This window comes from Phocoena phocoena, chromosome 3 (genome assembly GCF_963924675.1).
Source record: "Phocoena phocoena chromosome 3, mPhoPho1.1, whole genome shotgun sequence".
Taxonomy (NCBI): Eukaryota; Metazoa; Chordata; class Mammalia; order Artiodactyla; family Phocoenidae; genus Phocoena; species Phocoena phocoena.
Window position 1 is genome coordinate 156,800,162 of NC_089221.1, and position 22,880 is coordinate 156,823,041.

General features: G+C 39.7%; 1 protein-coding gene across 1 annotated transcript; it reads right to left on the reverse strand.

Annotated features, from left to right (window-relative positions):
- Positions 1 to 395: 395 nt before the first annotated feature.
- ZNF454 (zinc finger protein 454) lies at positions 396 to 21,662 on the reverse strand. The gene is made up of 4 exons (XM_065874896.1): positions 21,630 to 21,662; positions 19,547 to 19,673; positions 19,050 to 19,139; positions 396 to 1,729 (listed from the first exon to the last, which is right to left on the reverse strand). Exons 1-4 carry the CDS (start codon positions 21,660 to 21,662, stop codon positions 396 to 398), a joined length of 1,584 nt encoding a protein of 527 aa, XP_065730968.1.
- Positions 21,663 to 22,880: the final 1,218 nt, after the last annotated feature.

Consider the following 22,880-nt stretch of genomic DNA (forward strand, 5'->3'; position numbering starts at 1 on the left):
GGTGAGGAAAACAAAGGGTTCCCTTAAAGGTAGAAACCCTCCTATATAAGAGAATCAAGTACAGTAAAATACTTATAGACCATTTTCTTACTTTTTTGTTCCTGTGCTTCTCAATTTTTACAATTTTATAATTTATCTTAATGGTCAACTAATTTCTATGTTGTTAATGAAGGTCCATGTTGGTTCTGATACTTGGTAATTCAGACTATTCAACTGAGGCAGTTCTGAATTATGAGTGTTTGACATTCTTAAGTTCTCAAAACCCACACTACTGTGAACCTTGACTCTCAGTAAATAAAATGACTATCTTCATGTAAGCTTTCATGGTTATTCTGTAGAATGGAAATTCTCTTGCATTCAATAATTAATACACTTAGTCTCAAAGCTCTTCCATATCACTTTTCTCCAATATGATGTCTCTGATGCTGAATGAGGTTTGCAGTCTGGTTGAAAGCTTTCCCACATTTATTACATTTATAGGGTTTCTCTCCCGTGTGAATCCTCTGATGTTGAGTCAGGTGTGTACTTCGGATAAAGGCTTTCCCACAGATTTTACATTTATAAGGTTTTTCTCTAGTATGAATTCTCTTATGTTGAGTGAGGGCTGAATGGTCACTGAATGCTTTCTCACATATATTACATGCATAAGGTTTCTCCCCAGTATGAATTCTCTGATGCTGGGCTAGGGCTGATTGGTCCCTGAAGGCTTTCTCACACAAACCACATCTGTAAGGTTTCTCTCCAGTATGAATTTTCCGATGTCGAGCAAAGGATGAATTATCCCTGAAAGCTTTCCCACATTCGTTACACTTATAAGGTTTCTCTCCAGTATGAATTCTTTGATGTTCAGTAAGGGAAGAGTTCACCCTGAAAGCCTTCCCACATTCATTACATTCAAAAGGCTTCTCCCCAGTGTGAATTCTCTGATGCTGAAGAAAACTTGTACTCTGATTGAAGGCCTTCCCACATTCATTACATTTATAGGGTTTCTCTCCACTATGAATATTCTGGTGTTTGGTAAGATGTGCCCTGCACACAAAGGCTTTGTCACATATGTTACATTTAAAAGGTTTCTCTCCAGTATGTATTCTATGATGGTGGGCAAGGTGTATGTTTCGGATAAAAGCTTTTCCACATAAGTTGCATTCAAAAGGCTTCTCTCCAGTATGAATTTTCTGATGATAAGTAAGTGAGGAGCTCACTGAGAAGGCCTTGCCACATTCCTTACATTCATACGGCTTCTCACCAGTGTGAATTCTTTGGTGATGGATGAGGTGTGTGCTCTGGTGAAAGGCTTTTCCACATTCTCTACATTCATATCGCTTCTCTTTAATAAGAATTTTCCGATTTGCATTAAGTTTTTCAGTATGAATCTTCTGATGTTTATTGAGGGTTGAACTCTTAGTGAAGACTTTTCCACACTCATTACACTCAAAGGCTTTTTTGCTAGATTGAAATCCCTGACTCTGAGCAAAGGATGAGCTCATGGTGCAGTGCTTCCCAGATTCATCACATTTCTGATCACCAACCACAGATGAAGTTTTCTCATGAGCAAGCATCACTTGCTGCAACTTTATCTCCTGGCTTCCATGCTGCCATTCCAACAGTGTATCATATTTCCAGTGAGTATCTTTAGTGAATTTTTCCTTTATCATCCACTGACCCAATTCTCCTTCAGGAATATCTGCCTTGAGAGTTGATTTCTTACTCACAGGTGTAGTCATCCAATCTGAAAGACATCAAAAATTCAAATGTCTTTTTTATCCTAGTAAAACATCTAGTTGGGATAAGAACGTGACCTTGTTTATAATGCTAACAGAGAGGTTGTAATTTTGAAGATTTCTTGAAGTGAAGATAAAACAGGAAAAGGGAGAAGAGGTGAACAGAGGACATGGCAGGAAGGGGTTGACAACTATACAATGTATGAAGCAGGAGAGCTTGGAGCTGGCATTCAGAAGTCACAGGCCTGAGCTGGGATCCTGAGTACAATATTTATTTTCTTTGTGATTACAGAGAAGTTTCTTGAATTTTGAAGCCTCAAAAACACCTGTAAGACCACACTATGCTAACAGATAAGAAAAAAATGTACCTTATCTGTTTTAGTGATATGGTCTTTAAAATAACCTAGATGTGACCTTAAGAAACCATTGAAACTAGAGGTCAACACTTGGTAGAAAAAAAGTTCAGCTTTGGAGTAACTACTAAAACCAGCATTTATGTTTTATAGATGCATTCAGATGGAAAATAAAATTTAGGCTACTATAGAGCCTGTGAAACACTGATACCTACTAATAAAGTTAGAACCTCCTGCTACCAGTGAGGAAGCAACATCTTCAAACCTATATGAATAATGTGACATCGATATAAGGAAAATGTACGATGAGGATGTATATGTGAGCATAAAAAATTAGGAACAAAGCAGCAAATCTGCCAGGATATATCCAGTATGTCTTGGAGGCAAGGCCCTGAATTTGGGGAAAGGAGTATAATAGTCATTAGAAATGGGATTCTGCTACTGGGATCTGGGCCAAGGTCCCATGAATTGTCTGACAAAATGATTCCTCTCCCAAAAAACAAATTCCACACTTACTCAACAACAGTCTCACTTGGTCTCATGGGTATCCTGATATTAACAAGTAGAGTTCTGAATGCATACTAGTTTTCTGTACGTATTTGTGAATATCTGTCTTTTGTGTTAAGTCTATTTAAGACTTTGTACTAAGAACTGCAATGATAAGGACTTGATACTAACACAGATGATGCAAAGATTCCTGGGAAAGCCTATCAAGAACAAGCCTCCCGCAATGCTTTTTTCTCCTACTCACTCCAGAAAATCTATAAAGAGCTATAATAATAATAATAATAAAACTCCTTGTACTTACCTGGAAAAGAAAGTTAAACAGGTGCACTTTAAGGCTAAAATCCTTGTGAGCTTAGAATAATATATCCTTGCTCAAAACAAAGAATGTTTAAAGTTAAACACCAGTTTTGCCAAATCTCAAAATCTTAAGAACTGACTTTCGCTTCTGGACCTGACAAAGTAGCCTGTGGAAGACCAGATTCTTGCAAAAAACACCCGAAAAATCTGAATTGAAAAAAAAAAAATCTGTCTAAAGGCATCAGATATCACTTGAGGCCAACTTGATAGTCTAATATTTGGGATAGAAGGGAAATATAGAGGTGATTCTAACAGTGTTTTTTTTCGTCAGAGAATTTGCTGAATTCTTAAACTTCTCAGGGCAAGAGACTAAGCTAAGCAGAAATTCAGAATTCTCTATAGTCTTAGAGTACTGTTGAACCAAAAACTGGCGTTCAGGACCTTCTGGGGGGCTGTGGGGTGAACAGTGGTCAGAGTAAACATGTAAAGCTCTTGGTTGGGACTCCTGGAGGGCTACAACCTAACAGCAAGGGCAAACAAGAGATAGGTAAAGCTTCATAAACATTCAACCCAATCTCCAGCTAATGAGTACCTGGGTGGATGGATTAGGGTGGTTTGCTTGTACTCCAGCTGTCTACCAGAGGGAAGGAAAATCTTCTCTGGAGGAACATAACCTCATCCAGAGCATATTCACTCTTTCACACATGATGTCAAGGATTCAGTCAAAAAGTACCAGGAGTACTAAGAAATTATTGAATCAAGAGAAAAAACAGACAATAGAGAAAGACCCTCAGAACTCAGATACCAAAATTATCAGACATGGGGTTTGAAATAAGTGTGACTACATGTTCAATAAAACAGATAAGAGGGGCTTCCCTGGTGGCGCAGTGGTTGCGAGCCCGCCTGCCGATGCAGGGGACACGGGTTCGTGCCCCGGTCTGGGAGGATCCCATATGCTGCGGAGCGGCTGGGCCCGTGGGCCGTGGCCGCTGAGCCTGCGCATCCGGAGCCTGTGCTCCGCAACGGGAGAGGCCACGACAGTGAGAGGCCCGCGTACCGCAAAAAAAAAAAAAAAAAAAAAAAAAAAACAGATAAGAATGAGAACTTTAACAGAGAATTGGAACCAAAAAATCAAATGAAAATTCTAGAACTGAAAAATATAACTGAAATTAAGAACTCAATAGATAGCTTTAACAGTATATTGGACACTGGGACTTCCCTGATCATCCAGTGGTAAAGAATCTGCCTTCCAATGCAGGGGACAGGGGTTCGATCCCTGGTCAGGGAACTAAGATCCCACATGCCACGGAGCAACTAAGCCTGTGTGCCACAACTACTGAGCCTGTGCGCCTCAACTAGAGAGCCCGTGTGTCACAAACTACAGAGCCCATGTGCTCTGGAGCCCAAGTGTCACAACTAGAGAGAGAAAAAACACGCACGCCACAACTAGAGAGAAGCCCACGTGCCACAGCGAAGAGCCTCTGCACTGCAACAAGAAGATCCTGCATGTCACAACAAAGACCCGACACAGAGAAAAAAAATTTTTTTAATAAATAAATAAAATGAATAAATATTTTAAGAAACAGTATATCGGACATAGCAGAAGAGAGGAATAGTGAACTAAAAAAAAAATACATAGGCAGAAAATATCCATGGTAAAACCTGGAGGAAAAAATTTTAAAAGGCATATAAGACATGGTGAAAACATTTATTAACACATATGTGACTGGAGTTCTGGAATGGGAGGAGGAAAAGAATGGGGCAAAAAACACTACTTTTTTTAAAAAAATGTTGAAAAATGAATTTGAGAAGCACAACAGACTGCAAGCAGGATAAATTCAGAGAAAATCCACCTAGGTACACCATAGTCAAACTACTGAAAACATAAGACTAATTTGAAATTTCCTTGAGAGGAAAAATATATTACCTTTAAAAGAGAAAAAAATAAAACTGATAGCTCTCTTTTCAACCAAAAACAAGGGAAAACAGAAGACAATGAAATAGGAACTTCCCTGATAGCACAGTGGTTAGGAATCTGCCTGTCAATGCAGGGTACATGGGTTCAAGACCTGGTCTGGGAAGATCCCACATGCCGTGGAGCAACTAAGCCTGTGTACCACGACTACTGAGCCTGCACTATACAGCCCATGAACCACAACTACTGAGCCCTCATGCCACACCTACTGAAGCCCACACACCTTGAACCTGTGCTCTGCAAAATGAGAAGTCACGGCAACGAGAAGCCCATGCACCGTAACAAAGAGTAGCCCCTGCTCACCACAACAAGAGAAAGCCTGCATGCAGCAATGAAGACCCAACACAGACAAAAATAAATTAAATAAATTTTTAAAAATAGCTCTGTAATTGTCTAAAAAAAAAAGAGAAGACAATGAAATAGCATCTGAAGTGCTGAAAGAACATAATTGCTAAACTAGAACTCAATAGAAACAAAATGTCCCAAAAAGGTAAATATGAAATGGATATTTCTGTACAAATAAAAACAGGGATTGTGTCACCAGCAGGCCCATATTAAAAAAAAAACAATAAAAGGAGTGTTCCAGGCAGAAGAAAGATAATCCCAGGTGTAAAAGTAAGAAAAGGCAATGGAAAGAGTAAATAAAAATATTATTGCACAAAACAATAATTATAATGTCTTGAGAGGTTGAAAATATATACATAATTAAAATACATAGCAAAAATACCACAAGACATGAAAGAAAGAAAATAGTATTGTTTTAAGCTATTAGCATTGCCTGGGAATTATTTATTTTGGATAGTAATAAGCTGGTTTTACTTATTAGACTTACCAATAAAAGACTGGTTAAAGAAGATACAAGCTCATACAGTCTTTCAGACTAGTTAAAGAAGGTACAAGCTCATTGGAATATGGAACAATAAAAATAGTTGATTCAAAAGAAGACAAGAAAAAAATGGACTTAAAGCAGGTGAGTAAAATTAAAATTAAATAATGAAATAGCAGACGTCCAATCCTATACATATTAGTAATTGGTCTAAATTCTCCTATTAAAAAACTAAGGTTGGGCTTCCCTGGTGGTGCAATGGTTGAGAGTCCGCCTGCCGATGCAGGGGACACGGATTCATGCCCCGGTCCGGGAAGATCCCACATGCCGCGGAGCAGCTAGGCCCGTGAGCCATGGCCACTGAGCCTGCGCGTCCGGAGCCTGTGCTCCGCAACAGGAGAGGCCACAACAGTGAGAGGCCCATGTACTGCAAAAACAAACAAACAAACAAACAAACAAATAAAAAACTAAGGTTGTGAGGCTGGATTAAAAAAATAAAATCCAACTATGTGGCACTCAGGAGAGAAATATCAAAAATATAGATCCAGAATTAAAAGGAAAGAAAAGAATGGAAAAGGATTTATCAAGCAAGCACTAACCACAAGAAAGCTGGTATACCTATACTAATATCAGACAACTCTCATAATATTAGAGAAAACAGGCTTTAAGATAGTTCATATTGACAAAAGGTTCAATTATCTAGGAAAAGACAACAAATCTACATTTTCACATAATATAACTTCAAACTGTATAAAGTAAAAATTGAGAAAATAAAAAGGAAAAATAGAGAAACCTTAACAATGATAGTGAGATATGTTTACATACCATTCTCAATAACTCACAAATCAAACCATTAAGAATAGGGGATCTGAATAACAAGATAAACAAACTTGATCTAAATGATATACTTATAACACTATATCCAACAATGACAGAATATACATATTTAAGTGCATATAGAACATTTACCAAAACTGAACATATACTGGGATGTTAAGGAGTATGAACACATTTCACAGGACAGAGGTCATTCAGAATGTGTACTCTGAACTCAGTGGAATTATGCCAGAAGTGAATAACAAAATACCAAAAAGACGGTTAGAAAATCCATATATTTTAAAACTAGTCCATACATTTCTAAATAACTGATAAAGCAAAGAAGAAATCAAAAGAAAATTAGAAAATATTTTAAACTTAATGATAATAGAACCATGAAATGAAACTTACAAAATGCAGCTACAGCATGGTTAGAAGGAAATGTACCTCTATCTATCTGTATCAATTATCAATCTCAAGAAATCAGAAAAATAGCAAATTAAATACAAAGGAGAAGGAAAGAAATAATAAAAATAACAGAAATCGATAACTTAATAAAAAATTGATAGACCTTTATCAAGACTAATGGAGAAAGAGAGGAGGCACATATTACCACTATCAAGAATGATAAAGGTGAAATCAAGACAAATTCTAAAGAGATTTATAAGATAATAGCATAATGAGGAAACTTTATGCCAATAAACTAAAAGACTAAATTCTAGGAAGGTATAGTGTATCAAAACAGATGCAAGAAGAAACAGAATATCTGAATGGTCCTACATCTAATAAATAAATTGAATCTTCCATTTAATACCTTCTCACAAAGAAATTTCCAAGCAGAGATGGCTTCACTAGTGAATTCTTCTGAACACTTAAGGAAGTCCAGTCTGTATACAAACAGGCCAGCGGAACAGATTATAGACCCAGGATCAGACCTATGCCCATGCAGTCCCCATATGTATGACAAAGGTACACTGCAGTACAATGGGGGAAAAGATAGTCTTTTCAGTAAATGATCCTGGGTCAACTGAATACCTTTATGGAAAATAATGAAAATAAATCTTCCATGTGGACTGTAGACCTAAATATAAAAAACAAAAGAATAAAGGAAAACAAAGAAGATCTTCATGGCATTAAATGTCTTAAGTAGGACACAAAAAGCATTAACTTTAAGAAAACCCCCAATTAATTGGACTATCCTAAAAATTTAGAACCTCTGTTTACCAAATAACACCATTATTCGAAGTGTGAAATAATATTTATAATGCATTATGTATCTATATGACAGAGGATCAAATCCCAAATGTACAACCCTAAAATATATCAATAAGGAAAGATTAGACAACTAAATAGAAAATAGGGGAGAGACTTATAGATACTTTACAAAAGAGGATATTTAAATGATCAATAAAAAAATAAAAAGATGATCAACTTCATTAGTCATAAGTTAAGATACAATGAGATACTCCATATATCCTCTAGAATGGTGAAAAACAAACTTTTAATGACAATACTAAGTATATAAGAGGACATGGAACCCTCGTATCCTGCTGGTTGGAGTATAAACTGGTATAACCACTTAAAAAAACTATTTGGCGGTGTCTATTAAAGCTTGCAGGGACTTCCCTGGTGGTCCAGTGGTAAAGAATCCACCTTACAATGCACGGGACACAGGTTCGATCCCTTGTCAGGGAACTAAGATCCCACATGCTGCGGGGTAACTAAGCCTACAAGCCACAATTACTGAGCTCACATCCCTCAACTAGAGAACCTGCATGCTGCAAACTATGGAGCCCACACCACAATTACAGAGCCCACGTGCCCTGGAGCCTGTGCGCCACAACTAGAGAAGAGAAAACCTTCATACCACAACTAGAGAGAAGTCCGTGCACTGCAACTAAGACCCAACGCAGCCAAAAAAAATAAATTAAAAAAAAAAGCTTGCCTACTCATGAACATAGTACTCCTAGCTATATGCTCAAGAGAAATGTATAACGTACATTCTCTAAAAGATGTACAAGAATGTTCATAATAGTTCCAGTATTACTGATAATAGCTCCAAGTCAGAAATATACCAAATATCTAGCAACAGTAGAATGTATAAATAGTGGTAGGTTTACAGAGTGAAATATCATACTTCAATGAGAATGAACCAACTATTGCTACATAAGACAACATGGATGAATCTCAAATACACTGTGAAACCAAAGAAGCCAGACACAAAAGAGTAGACACATATGATTCCATTTATAAAAAGTTTTAAAATAGGCAAAACAAAGCTATGGTCAGGGTAGAAATTATCTCCAGGACAAAAGAAACAGAGGGGATGGGAGGGGATATCTGGTGTTCTAGGAACATTTTATTTCCTTATATAGGTGCTGGTTATACAGATGTATTTATACTGTAAAAATATGTACACTTATAATTTATGTATTTTCCTGTGTTAGTATTACTTCAATAAAAGTTTAAAAAATCTGGGAGTGGCTTTCAAAAATAATAATTTGGCTCAATAAAAACAACCAATTGCTAGCTTTCTTTTCTAGCAGCTATTAGATAGCTATGTTTATTAAAGCCTTTTCTTGATTGTGATCATAAAACGTATCACCTATATATAAGAGAAAATTGGCTTTTTAATGTTTTGTGTTACAGGAAAACACTCATCTAATTGTGTTATCAAGAGGGGGTCAAACACACCCTGGTTTCACGATGCTGAAGATGAACTGAGATGGGGAAAGACTGGATCCTCAGAGTCAGTTCTCACTGGGGCCCAGGTTACTTCATGGGGGCTGAATTAGGAGCAGTACCTGTAGCTGCATTGGGCCACACTAAAAAAAAAAGTATGGTTTTAAACTATATATCGATAACTCTAGGGTATCAAACAAGGTATGCAAGTAGTATGATCCAAACCCTATACAATGTAGTCCAGAGGTCACCCCCAGGGAGGGACCAGAAACTGACCCAATTTCCTCCAAATCATCAAAAGTTTCAAGACTTTGCACTATCAAGTACATCTGAGAGTGGGGGTGGATAAAATAAGGAGTTTTGGATTAAGGTCAGTTTATGCCTTTATGCCCTCAGATCCCTTCCTCAACTCAGAGGAGCTGGAAGGTTCCCCTCTCCCAACTGAGGAAAGCCTCTAACAAGAAAGAGATACCAAAGAGATATCAAAACAATCAAAGAGAAAATTTGAGAACACAGTGCCTATAAAGGGAGATGAAAGTGTTTTTGGAAATCATTACCTTTAGAGGTAAGATATTACAATTGTAAAACACGAATAAGAGCTTACAAATAAAACAAGAGTTTTTGGAAATTAAAAAGGATGGCAGAATTTGAAAACTCAACAGAGAATTCCCACCATAAACAATTAGAAAACCAGGGGAAAAATGAAACAACTATTTTTAGGCAATGGAAAAGTAATCCTGGAAAAGTAAACTCACAGTGACAGAAGCAGACCTGTGGTTGCCAGGGGACGGGATTAATTGCAAAGAGGTAAGAAGGCATTTTTGGTTAGAGATGACAAAAATGTTATTCCTTTGATTTGGTGATAAATTTGTCAAAACTGATCAAATATTACACTTAAAATGGTGAATTTTATTGCATGTAAATTATACTTTAATGAAGCTGATTAAAAATATTTTAAAAATCTCAGTAGATGAACTGGAAGACATAACTGAAGAAACCTGTCAAAAGTAGAACAAAAAAAATAAAGATGGAAATTTTAATAAAAAGATAAAATTAGGGCTTCCCTGGTTTTGCAGTGGTTGAGAATCTGCCTGCCAAAGCAGGGGACACGGGTTCGAGCACTGATCTGGGAAGATCCCACATGCCGCAGAGCAACTAGGCCCATGAGCCACAACTACTGAGCCTGCGCGTCTGGAGCTTGTGCTCCGCAACAACAGAGGCCGCGACAGTGAGAGGTCCATGCACCGCAATGAAGAGTGGCCCCCGCTCACCACAACTAGAGAAAGCCCTCGTACGGAAACAAAGACCCAACCCAGCCATAAATAAATAAATAAATACATTTTTTAAAAAAACAAAAAAAACTTACTGGGGACAGTAAGATTTATATATATATATATATATATATATATATATATATATATATATATATATATATATATATAAAGATAAAGTTAGAAGACCAGTCCAGGTGGTATCAGACATTCCATCAAGAGAAAATAGAGAAAACTGAAGGTGGAAATTAAAAAATGCAAGAAAATGTCCAAGATCCACAGGGCAGAAATTTAGATGGAAAGGCTCACCAATCCTCAGTGGATCCAAGTATAGGAGCACACCAGGGTACACCACTGAGAAACACTGGAGTAAATGAGGAGATCATGCAAGCTTTCAGGTCACAAGTGATGAAGAACCTGAAGATTTTGGATTTCTCAATAGCAGACTTAGGTCTAGAAAACAACAGAGCAATGTCTTCAGAATTCTGAAGAAAAAAGATTTCCAGTGTTGAATTCTATCTAGTCAAACTATCCAGAAAGTGTTAGGGCAGGAAAAAGACATTTACAGACTTGCTAGGTTACCAAAAACTTCTTCCTGTGCATCCTTTCTTAGGAAGCTACTGGAAGACATGTGCAAATGAAGAGATAAGCCAAGAAAAAGGATGATGTGGGACGTGCAGGCCGGGAAAGACGAGATTTGCAGGAGGATGACAGCTAGGCACCTGCCATTCCAGAAAGGAGCAGGTCAGATGGCTCCAGAAGAGACTTTTCCAGGAAAATGAAATTGTCAGAATGACTTCTGATCTAAAAGTCTTGAGAATCGAGATGCAGACAACTAGAGAAGGTCTGAGATTAAATTAAATTAAATTAAACTAAATGAACCCTGGGAAAGATTGCTTAGGAAAGCAAAAGCAAAAGTTGCCAGGATTTACTTCATGGATCAGCTGTGAATAGTGCTTCAGAATGTAAACAATGACTATTTCTCTGACCATTAAGTACACTATAACCCTACTGGAAGGACAGGGAATGGAAAAGGTAGTAAGACGAATAGTCGGGGAGGTGAGTTTAATCCTCACTTTTATAGAAAGAATTCAGTAAATAATGCCTAAAACTGAAAAGTCAAGAGGTAGCAATATAAACACATTCCTTGAAGACATGGAAACAAATGTACCAAATAATCAACTGAAAGAAGAGAAAATGGTTACTTCTAAAGAGGAGAGAATGGGGATAAGGGGGGATAAGAGGCCATCAGTTTTCATAATAAACATTGTAGTTTTGTTAAACTAAATGCATTATTGTGATGACATTTAATACTAAAAATAAAGAAAAAGGACAGAATAAGCGCCAAAAAATTCAAAGGAAAGAAATAATGAAGAGCAAAAATTAATGAAATAAAGATAAAATAGAAACAATCAGTAAAGTCAAAAATTATTTATTAAATTTATTAAAAAGGCAAACCTCTGATAAGATTTATACAGAAAAAAAAAGACAAAAGTAAATTATTATTAGAAAAAATTCATGATTTCATTCAACAAATACATTATGGGACCTGGTGAGCTAAGATACAAGAGTAAACATGACCAAGTCCTTCCCTCATGGAGCTAAGGGTAGAAAGCATTATTTAAACAGGACACAGAAAGCACTAAGATAAAGATCATTCAGACAAAGACTGATTACGAACTTCTGCTAGTAAAGAAAGAGAAAAGATAAGCTATAGACTGGCACACATATTAACTGATAAAGTATTCAATTCCTAATTATATATAGAAGTCTTACAAGTGAATAAGAAAAAGATAAACTATAGCAGAAAAATGGATGAAGAATAAGAATATGTCACAGAACACAAATAATCAACATATGAAGATGTTCAAGTCCACCAGTAAACAAGGAAGTGCAAATTAAAACCACAATGAGATACCATTTCTTAGGAATTTTGGTTCAGTTCCTGCTACTTGCCAAAGCAACAACAACTAACCTGCATCAACTATTAGTATAATTTGGATCAACTAATTTAATCAGCAATCTGGGACCATGTAGTAGACCTGAAGAAGCATATACTCTTAAACCCACTATTTCTACACCTATGAATACACCTAAAGAAATTGCCAAACAAGGCCCATGTGTATAAGGAAGTATGTACAAGAATATTCAGGTCTGGACTTCCTTGGTGGTGCAGTGGTTAAGAATCCGCCTGCCAATGCAAGGGACACAGGTTCAAGCCCTGGTCCAGGAAGATCCCACATGTTGTGGAGAAACTAAGGCCATGCACCACAACTACTGAGCCTGCACTCTAGAGCCCACGAGCCACAACTACTGAGCCCTCACGCCACAACTACTGAAGCCTGCATGCCTAGAGCCCATGCTCTGCAACAAGAGAAGCCACCTCAATTAGAAGCCCATGCACCACAACAAAGAGTAGCCCCCACTCACCACCACTAGAGAAAGCCCATGTGCAGCAATGAAAACCCAACGCAGCCAAAATTAAATAAATAAATTAAAAAAAAAAAGAATATTCAGGTCAACATCACTCAAAAGGCAGCAAAAAGTCTGGAAACAACCTACAGGTCTATCAGCAAGAAAATAGTTAAATAAAGGTATAGCCATTGAAGGAGTATCAGAGTGCAGTTAAAAATGACTAGAGCTACACATCTCAACAAGGATTAAAAAAAATGCAAGCTGTGGAAAGGTATCTATAGTACAATACATATATATCAACTTTAAAGTGTGCAAAGCTAAACAATATTGCTCAGAGCTATGGATAAATGTGGTAAAGAGCAAGAAGAGCAGCACAGGAGCTAATGTAAAATTCAAGCTAGTGGCTCTCTGGTATGAAAGGAGGAAGATCTGATGAGGAGGGACACATTGAATTTCACATATGCAGCTTTGTTCTCTTTCTTCAGCTGGAGAGCAGGGTATGGAGGGTGTTTGCCCATTCTTCAGGCTGTTCAAAAATGTTACATATTCTGTTCTGTAGATAGGATTACAGTATCAAAAAATATTTGCTTTAAGTAAAAAAAGGAAATGATAATGCTAAGTGTCGAAATAAAATTATAGCATGTAAGAGAAATAGGAGCTGGTTCTCTACAAAAAGTCTCAACAAATTTTAGAGGAAAAATACACAGATAAAGTTGGAAATGAGAAAGAGGATATAATATAAAATGTTAAAATTCTAGATGAACCTGGAAGAAATGGACAAATTCTTAGAAATGCACAACCTGCCAAGACTGAATCAGGAAGAAATAGAAAATATGAACAGACCAATCACAAGCACTGAAATTGAAACTGTGATTAAAAACCTTCCAACAAACAAAAGCCCAGGACCAGATGGCTTCACAGGCGAATTCTATCAAACATTTAGAGAAGAGCTAACACCTATCCTCCTCAAACTCTTCCAAAATATAGCAGAGGGAGGAAGACTCCCAAACTCATTCTAAGAGGCCACCATCACCTTGATACCAAAACCAGACAAGGATGTCACAAAGAAAGAAAACTACAGGCCAATATCACTGATGAAGATAGATGCAAAAATCCTCAACAAAATACTAGCAAACAGAATCCAACAGCACATTAAAAGGATCATACACCATGATCAAGTGGGGTTTATTCCAGGAATACAAGGATTCTTCAATATACGCAAATCAATCAACATGATACACCATATTAACTAACTGAAGGAGAAAAACCATATGATCATCTCAATAGATGCAGAGAAAACTTTCGACAAAATTCAACACCCATTTATGATAAAAACCCTGCAGAAAGTAGGCAAAGAGGGAACTTACTTCAACATAATAAAGGCCATCTATGACAAACCCACAGCCAACATCATCCTCAATGGTGAAAAACTGAAAGCATTTCCACTAAGATCAGGAACAAGACAAGGTTGCCCACTCTCACCACTCCTGTGCAACATAGTTTTGGAAGTTTTAGCCACAGCAGTCAGAGAAGAAAAGGAAATAAAAGAAATCCAAATCGGAAAAGAAGAAGTAAAGCAGTCACTGTTTGCAGATGACATTATACTATACATAGAGAATCCTAAAGATGCTACCAGAAAACTACTAGAGCTAATCAATGAATTTGGTAAAGTAGCAGGATACAAAATTAATGCACAGAAATCTCTGGCATTCCTATATACTAATGATGAAAAATCTGAAAATGAAATCAAGAAAACACTCCCATTTACCATTACAACAAAAAGAATAAAATATCTAGGAATAAACCTACCTAAGGAGACAAAAGACCTGTATGCAGAAAATTATAAGACACTGATGAAAGAAATTAAAGATGATATAAAGAGATGGAGAGATATACCATGTTCTTGGATTGGAAGAATCAACATTGTGAAAATGACTCTGCTACCCAAAGCAATCTACAGATTCAGTGCAATCCCTATCAAACTACCAATGGCATTTTTCACAGAACTAGAACAAAAAATTTCACAATTTGTATGGAAACACAAAAGACCCCGAAAAGCCAAAGCAATCTTGAGAACGAAAAACGGAGCTGGAGGAACCAGGCTCCCTGACTTCAGACTATACTAAAGAGTTACAGTAATCAAGACAGTATGGTACTGGAACAAAAACAGAAATATAGATCAATGGAACAGGATAGAAAGCCCAGAGATAAACCCACACACTTATGGTCACCTTATCTTTGATAAAGGAGGCAGGAATGTACAGTGGAGAAAGGACAGCCTCTTCAACAAGTGGTGCTGGGAAAACTGGACAGGTATATGTAAAAGTATGAGATTAGAACACTCCCTAACATCATACACAAAAATAAGCTCAAAATGGATTAAAGACCTAAATGTAAGGCCAGAAACTATCAAACTCTTAGAGGAAAACATAGGCACAACACTCTATGACATAAATCACAGAAAGATCCTTTTTGACCCACCTCCTAGAGAAATGGATATAAAAACAAAAATAAACAAATGGGACCTTATGAAACTTCAAAGATTTTGCACAGCAAAGGAAACCATAAATAAGACCAAAAGACAACCCTCAGAATGGGACACAATATTTGCAAAGGAAGCAACTGACAAAGGATCAATCTCCAAAAGTTATAAGCAGCTCATGCAGCTCAATAACAAAAAAACAAACAACCCAATCCAAAAATGGGCAGAAGACCTAAATAGACATTTCTCCAAAGAAGATATACAGACTGCCAACAGACATATGAAAGAATGCTCAACACCATTAAACATTAGAGAAATGCAAATCAAAACTACAATGAGATATGATCTCACACCTGTCAGAATGGCCATCATCAAAAAATCTAGAAACAATAACTGCTGGAGAGGGTGTGGAGAAAAGGGAACACTCTTGCACTGCTGGTGGGAATGTGAAGTGGTACAGCCGCTATGGAGAACAGTATGGAGGTTCCTTAAAAAACTACAAATAGAACTACCATATGACCCAGCAATCCCTCTACTGGGCATATACCCTGAGAAAACCATAATTCAAAAAGAGTCATGTGCCAAAATGTTCACTGCAGCTCTATTTACAATAGCCCAGAGATGGAAACAACCTAAGTGTCCATCATCGGATGAATGGATAAAGAAGATGTGGCACATATATACAATGGAATATTACTCCGCCATAAAAAGAAACGAAATTGAGTTATTTGCAATGAGGTGGATGGACCTAGAGTCTGTCATACAGAGTGAAGTAAGTCAGAAAGAGAAAGACAAATACCGTATGCTAATACATATATATATGGAATCTAAGAAAAAAAAAAGAAAAAAATTTCATGAAGAACCTGGGGGTAGGATGGGAATGGAGACGCGGACCTGCTGGGGAATGGATTGGGGATATGGGGAGGGGGAGGGGTAAGCTGTGACAGGGCGGGAGTTGTGGCATGGACATATATACACTACCAAGCGTGGAATGGATAGCTAGTGGGAAGCAGCCGCATAGCACAGGGAGATCAGCTCGGTGCTTTGTGACCACCTAGAAGGGTGGGATGGGGGGGGTCGGGGGGAAGGGAGACGCAAGAGGGAAGAGATATGGGAACATATGTATATGTATAACTGATTCACTTTGTTGTGAAGCAGAAACTGGCACACCATTGTAAAGCAATTATACTCCGATAAAGATGTTAAAAAAAATTATAGATGAATACCATGCACAGTTGTAAATGAATACATTTTATGGCTCAAGAAAAGATAATTTAAAGATAAAGGGCAAATGTACAATCGATATAACAAAAAAACTAAACAGATTAATAAGTAAGGAAGAAATGTAAAAAGTTATTAGCAATCTACTCAAATTAAGGGATCAGGTCATTTTCTTTAGGTTTACTGGGTAAACAATTTCTGTAAAATTAAAGCTATTTTGGAGAAGTGGGGGGGAATGACACCATTCGAGGGTCACACTGGTTTAACCCTCATCCTGACTTGCAACAAAATGGCAACATTAAATACATTGATATTAGTTAACCACCCTGAAGTTGAGTTTTCTGGGTTTTCTGTAGTGGGGTTAATCATATTTGCCTCACAGGTTGTAAGGTTGAAATGGGGCAGCTAACAAATCCCTGGAGATCACCCAGCACAGTGCTGATCCACAGGGGCTCAAATGTCAGCTCCCTGCCTACACTAGATCATGGCCCAGGGAAGAGAAAAATTTTAAAAGAAAGCTATCAGAAGGACTTTTTCTTACTATTATTAAAATTAAGTGTCTTTCTAAACCAAGAGTGATTGATGCAACAATGGAAAAATTCTAGATCCGATCCTTTGAAAAATCAGAGATAAACCTATTATCATTGTTCTACATGGTTTTTCAAGTCCTAGCCAGTCATTAAGAAGTGAAACAGAAATAAAAAACTATACTAAAAATGATTCAGTGAACACTTTAAGAATAAGAATTGGAGAGTGACAAGGGGAATACATATTTGGAAATGACTACCACTTCTTTACAGCAGCAATTTCCAGTTGAAAAACAAGGAGGTAGTTCTATTAAAAAACAGAACTATAATTTTAATAGGAAATTGAAGAAACAACTATAAAACTTTACTGGGGGAATTCCCTGGTGATACAGTGGTTGGGACTCTGTGCTTCCACTGTTGTGGGCCTGGGTTCAATCCCTGGTCGGGGAACTAAGGTTGGGGCACTAAGATCCCGCAAGCCGCATGGTGCAGCCAAAAACCAAAAACAAACAAACAAACAAAAAACCCACCAAACAAACAACAACAACAGCAACACAAAACCCCAAAAATTTATTGGGAAATATAAGATTTCTTTCCATGTCTGACTGGCTGACCACTAATCATCCTTCGTGAATCAGCTCACAGCTTAGGGTGTCCAGGAAACAAGAGGTGCTGGAACAGAGGATCGTGAAAGGCATCTGGGAAGGACTGAACCATGACCTCATGGTTTTTCATGTCATTACTCATACCTGACTATAAAATCCCTTCTAGGCATAAAAGTCCTCTTCATCTTCACAATCAATCCCCCCTCAGAAGTGAAATAAAGAATTAGTGTCAATGATGAATAATGGAAGAATAAATGATGTTATTAGGCCAGAGTACTGGGACAGTGGATTAATTTCTTTTAATTCCCATCCTTTGTCTTTTTTTGTTATAACACTGCTTGTATAATATAATACTGAGTGAAATATTAAAAATGCCTTAGTTTGGGTGTAATAGAACATACAAATTCAGAATGCTATTGGGGTAAGTTAAAAGATTTTTTTGATAACTGAGTTTTGGAGTTAAGACATATAAATTCCATAACAGATTAGATCCTAGACATTCCAGTAAACAGTTACTTACTGTAGGATATAAAGTCCTGCCTACTTCATTGGGCTCCTGTGAAAAATCAGTAACAAAAGGTTTTAAAAAATATTTTACAATTGGCCAAATGCTGGCAGAAAGTGAAATGTAATGTCTTGAACATGCCAATAGCTCTCTAAAATATTGGGGGGCTTAGGGAAAGGCACCCCTGCTCCCGTTCTTAAGCTACCAGATCCAATGGGTTCCTCAAAACAAGTAACAGCCCCTAAACTGTCGTGTTCTCTGTATCCCCAGGCAACAAGTCTTTGCCACTTACTAGGTGCCAAGCACTGTGCTGGGCATGAGTAATACAGCAAAACAGGCAAAACATCTGGCTGTGCTCGTATGGTGCCTACAGCCCAGTGCAGCAGCAGCGGAAGGTGGAGAATAATTAAATGCTGAATGTAGGTACACGTGGATGAACAAATATGAAGGTGCAATGTTTAGCTAGAAGAGCTGCCTCTGTAGGCATATGGTGACTGGCCCTGAGGACCAGAAGCTGCTCTGCTGTGTGTAACCTATGCTGTTCCTCCTCACTGGAGAAGTGTGAGCAGAGACTGCACGGTCAGATGCTGAAGGCAACAACAGGACACACAAGCACAGTGGGGAGCTGTCCATCTATGCCAAATAGAGAGAGAAGAAAAATCATGGGGAGGAGGAGCCAGGGAGGCACAAACTGCCACAAGAAAGGAGTGCCACATGCACGTGGGGACAAATATGGCAACAAGGTATTGAGGTGAACATGAAGGGAAAAGATGCTCGTTTCTCAGTCCACAGGCCTGGCGCACGTGCTGTGTTCCTCCCGATGCCTCCCACATGCAGCATGCTTACCAAGACAGAAGCCTCCCAAGGAGTCCTCCAGCATCCATTCTTCCCCCTTTCCCAGCTGGGAAAACATATCTGGCTTGGGTCCTAAGAGTCCTGTTTTTGAGGGGAAAAAAAAAATGGGCCATATCTGTTCATACCAGAGATAAAATCATTGCAAGGATGAGGTATGGGCCATAGAACTTCCTGGAAAAGGTGACCTGATAGGGGCCCAGGGTAGACAACAGTTCCCAGAAGGAGGAAAAGATGGTTTGGGCCTGACACAGAGAATCTGTTCCCATCTTTCTCTCTGCTGGAAGGGAGGGAGGATTTGACCTTTAGTCACCTTTGAGACATCTGCACTTAGACTCCAAAGAGCCCTGTGCCCAGGACACAAAGGATAGGCACTGAGATAACATCCTCAGAACAGCTCACTCCCAACCCCAACTTCTGTATGGAACCAGTTTACGGGTCCCAAAGAAATCTCCAAATATGAAGATGAGACTTCAGAGGCTCCCACTTACCCAGGGACACCAGGTTGCTGTAGTTCTCCAGCATTACATCCCTGTACAGGGCTCTTTGAGCAGGGCTCAACTGCACCCATTCATCCTGGGTGAAAAGCACGGCCACATCCTTGAAGGTCACTGATTCCTGTAAGGGCAAACCCATCCCCGTTGACTGGTGGCTACTCCCTCACATGACTCTCTGGGAAATGCTGTGACCGTCTGCAGGGCTGTTAGCACAGAAGGGGGATGGTGTTCTGTGACAAGGGAAGCACTTCCTCAGGGTCTCCTAGGAGTCAAGCTTTTATCAGACTTCGTTCCCCTGAAGAAAAATACCTTGTGGAGAGGACAGGCCTCCTCAGCACTGGGACTTCACACTGGCTGTTCATCTTGCCCAAAACATTTTCTCCCATCTCCATCAATCTGCACAGCCCTGCCTGTACCCCCACCCCTATGACCAATCCTACCCAGGTCTTGGCTTCAGCATTACCTCTTCAGCACCCCTCCTCAACTGCTCCCATATCACCTGTGCAGGGCCATCCAAGCACTGTCCCACTTTACTGAGTTTTGGTTTACTTTTGGTTTCCCCCACTAGACTCTTAACTCCAAGAAGCTATGGACCATTTCCACATCTCCCTTGTCTTCCCATCATGTCTTCTAGAACATGGCCCATATACCCAGCACCTGTTACAAATGTGTTACTCAGCAACTCCTGCTTTTCTTCAGCTGAACCCAACACACATACACAGTTCCCATGGAAACAGTCCTTCTGGACAATGTGACCTTGTTCCCTCTGATCACAGCTAGTACCTTCTGTGGAAACACTTGGCTGAGAGGCCAAGAGAGCTGGTGTGAACTGAGAAGGAAGAGTTAAGTAGAAGCCCAGAGAAGAAAGGCAAGGGTCCAAGAGAAAGGACTTTTAGATTATTCTAGACCCCACTTGCCTAGCTGAAGTACAGGTGCATTTTGGCCTTTGGATTTTGGGCAATACCCCAGTATCCTTCCAATGAAGACCTGCTTTTGCTTAAGGTAGTCTGAGTTAGGTTTCTGTTACCTGCACCCAGAGCCTTGCACAAAGTAGGCTGAACCAAGGAACATTTGTTGGACTGAACCCATGAACCAATCTGTCAGGGAACATTGTTCACCTTTCTATCATGGGCATAGATCTAATACCTGGCACATTTTACATCCCTAATACAGGTCTGCTGAATGGCAACCAAAATTATGGCAGCCTGTAAACACAAGATAGTTGTGTGACACCAACAATGAATTTGAGGAAAAGGCTAGGGAAGAGAAATATCACAGTGGACTGGCACCGTGAAGACAGGTTTCAAAACAAAAGTGGTGCCTGAGATGGGTTCTAAAGGACAAGCTAGAAACCAAGGAGAAGGGTGAGCAACCAGTGAGCTGGGACTGGGTTGACATGGCACTTTCAATCGGCTGCTCAGCCCTTCCAGTGATTTCTGCCACAGATTCCTGCCCTGGACAGGTTTAAGTGTGAATGAATTAGAACAAATTTACCAAATTCATCAGAATTTGTACATTCAAATGAATGTTGTCTCCTTCAAAGTGGAGTCCATACCCTTATTCTAATGAAGTTGGCACTGCTCAAAGCTTTTCAGTAATTTATTGAAATTGAAAACATACCACTTGAATGATTTCATTTGTACCCAATATTCCTCTGAAGTAAAAAGCCAAATATAATTTTTTTTAAAAGCCCAGTAAATCCCACCTTTCTAAGAAAGCATTCTAATTTCTCTCTTCTATCACTCCTATGTTAGGTACTGCCTTTACCACTTTAGACCCTTATTTTACTTGCTAGTGGAAAGAGCGCAGGTTTCCACTTTGGACCAACCTGGGTTTCACTTCCAGTTGTGTCACTTAGGTGAGCTTTAGCAAGTTCCTGAGCTCTGACACCCACCAGGATGTGCCCAAGATGGGGGGGGTGGTGGGCGGGCAGGAGCGGGTCAGGCTCCTGAGTGAGACTGGACTGGGAGAAAAGCTCCTGATCAGGGGAAAGAAACAGGCCCACCCTCCTCAACTACTACATTCAAATCTCCTAAGGCAATTTAGAGGGGGAAGCCCACAGCAATCCCTCACTCACCTGGACCACAGTTGGCAGGCACCTGACTGCCATTCCTTCTTCTCTGATGAGCCTCAGGCTGGTAACACCTTCTACTGTTTATGAGGAGAGGACTGGGTCAAAAGATACCACACAGCAGTCCAGAGTGGGTCTTTGAGCATTCACACCCTGGGAATCCTCCAATACTCCAGGTAGTGAATTCTTAGTCCCTATTTGCTCCCAATCCTCTCTCCTCCTGGAGGGTCTTTCTGATGGTCTCCCCTGTAAAGGGAATAGCTCACCTTGCAGCTACTCCCAGCACCTCCCACCAATTTTCCCCCTAGCAATTTGAGTCAGATCCTCCATATCTTCCCTTCTGTATTTAAATACTTTGACTTTTCTTGAAGAAAGCATCCTCCAGCCCATTTTCACACTTTCTACACACTCTCCAGCCTTTTACCCTTAAATTATGCTGAGAGATCTCAAGAAAAGTGTGTCTCCTGCCTGGACGGCTGCCTAATCCTGGGGCGGGGAGTGAAAGAAGTAGAGGAGGGTCGTCTTCTTTCTCCTAGAAAAGAAGCTAAGAAGGCTGGATTTTCATTGTCGAGACGTCTCTCAAGGCCATGCCGTTCTCTGGCCTCAAGCCTCTCCTTCTCTGGCGCCCAGTTTGGGAGACCTGGAGTCAAAGGTAGGAGAGAAGCTGTGTATTTGTGCGGGGTGGGGGTGGGAGTGGGCGTTGGGCGCCACGAATGTTAATCGTACAACCCACCCTCCCGCCCTCTGCCAGGTCCCCTGGGAAGCTGCTGCAGGGGCTGCGCAGCTGCTGACCCGGCCTCAGCGAGTTCCGGATACTGTGGACCACACCGGGAGCATCTACCACAGAGCGTAAATGGGTTTCCCGGAGTCGTTTCCAAAACACACGCCAGAGGCCCTGACCGCATCCTTTTCCACATGCACCCGCAGATTCGGACCCTAAACCCGAGAGCTCACACCTGGCCTTTTTGTCTTTGGAATCAAACCTTAGCCATACGTCCCGGGAAGTTTGGGGCATCAGATTACCGTCCTTCAGAACGGACCACGACCCAGACCTACTCGGTTTTCATCCGCCCTTCCCACCGGGCTCCACCACCCCAAGGCTGCTCCCGCTCTCCCGATGCGGCTTCGGCCACCGTGTCTAGTCACCACTGGGTTGCCCTTCGAGGAGCCTCTGCCCGCGGCGAGAGACCGCCACCGCCACATCGCAGGCAGAACACAATGAAGTGGAGTCTGCAGTCCGGATCCGAACTGCGCTTG

Bases quoted from the DNA above. Each gene is read 5' to 3' on its own strand.
- ZNF454 (XM_065874896.1), bottom strand. From the start codon at position 21,662: ATGGCAGTCAGGTGCCTGCCAACTGTGGTCCAG. The intron at 19,674-21,629 runs GTGAGTGAGGGA...TTGCCCTTACAG, and splicing joins GCCTGCCAACTGTGGTCCAG to GAATCAGTGACCTTCAAGGA. The intron at 19,140-19,546 runs GTAAGTGGGAGC...CCTCAAAAACAG, and splicing joins CAGCAACCTGGTGTCCCTGG to GACTCTTAGGACCCAAGCCA.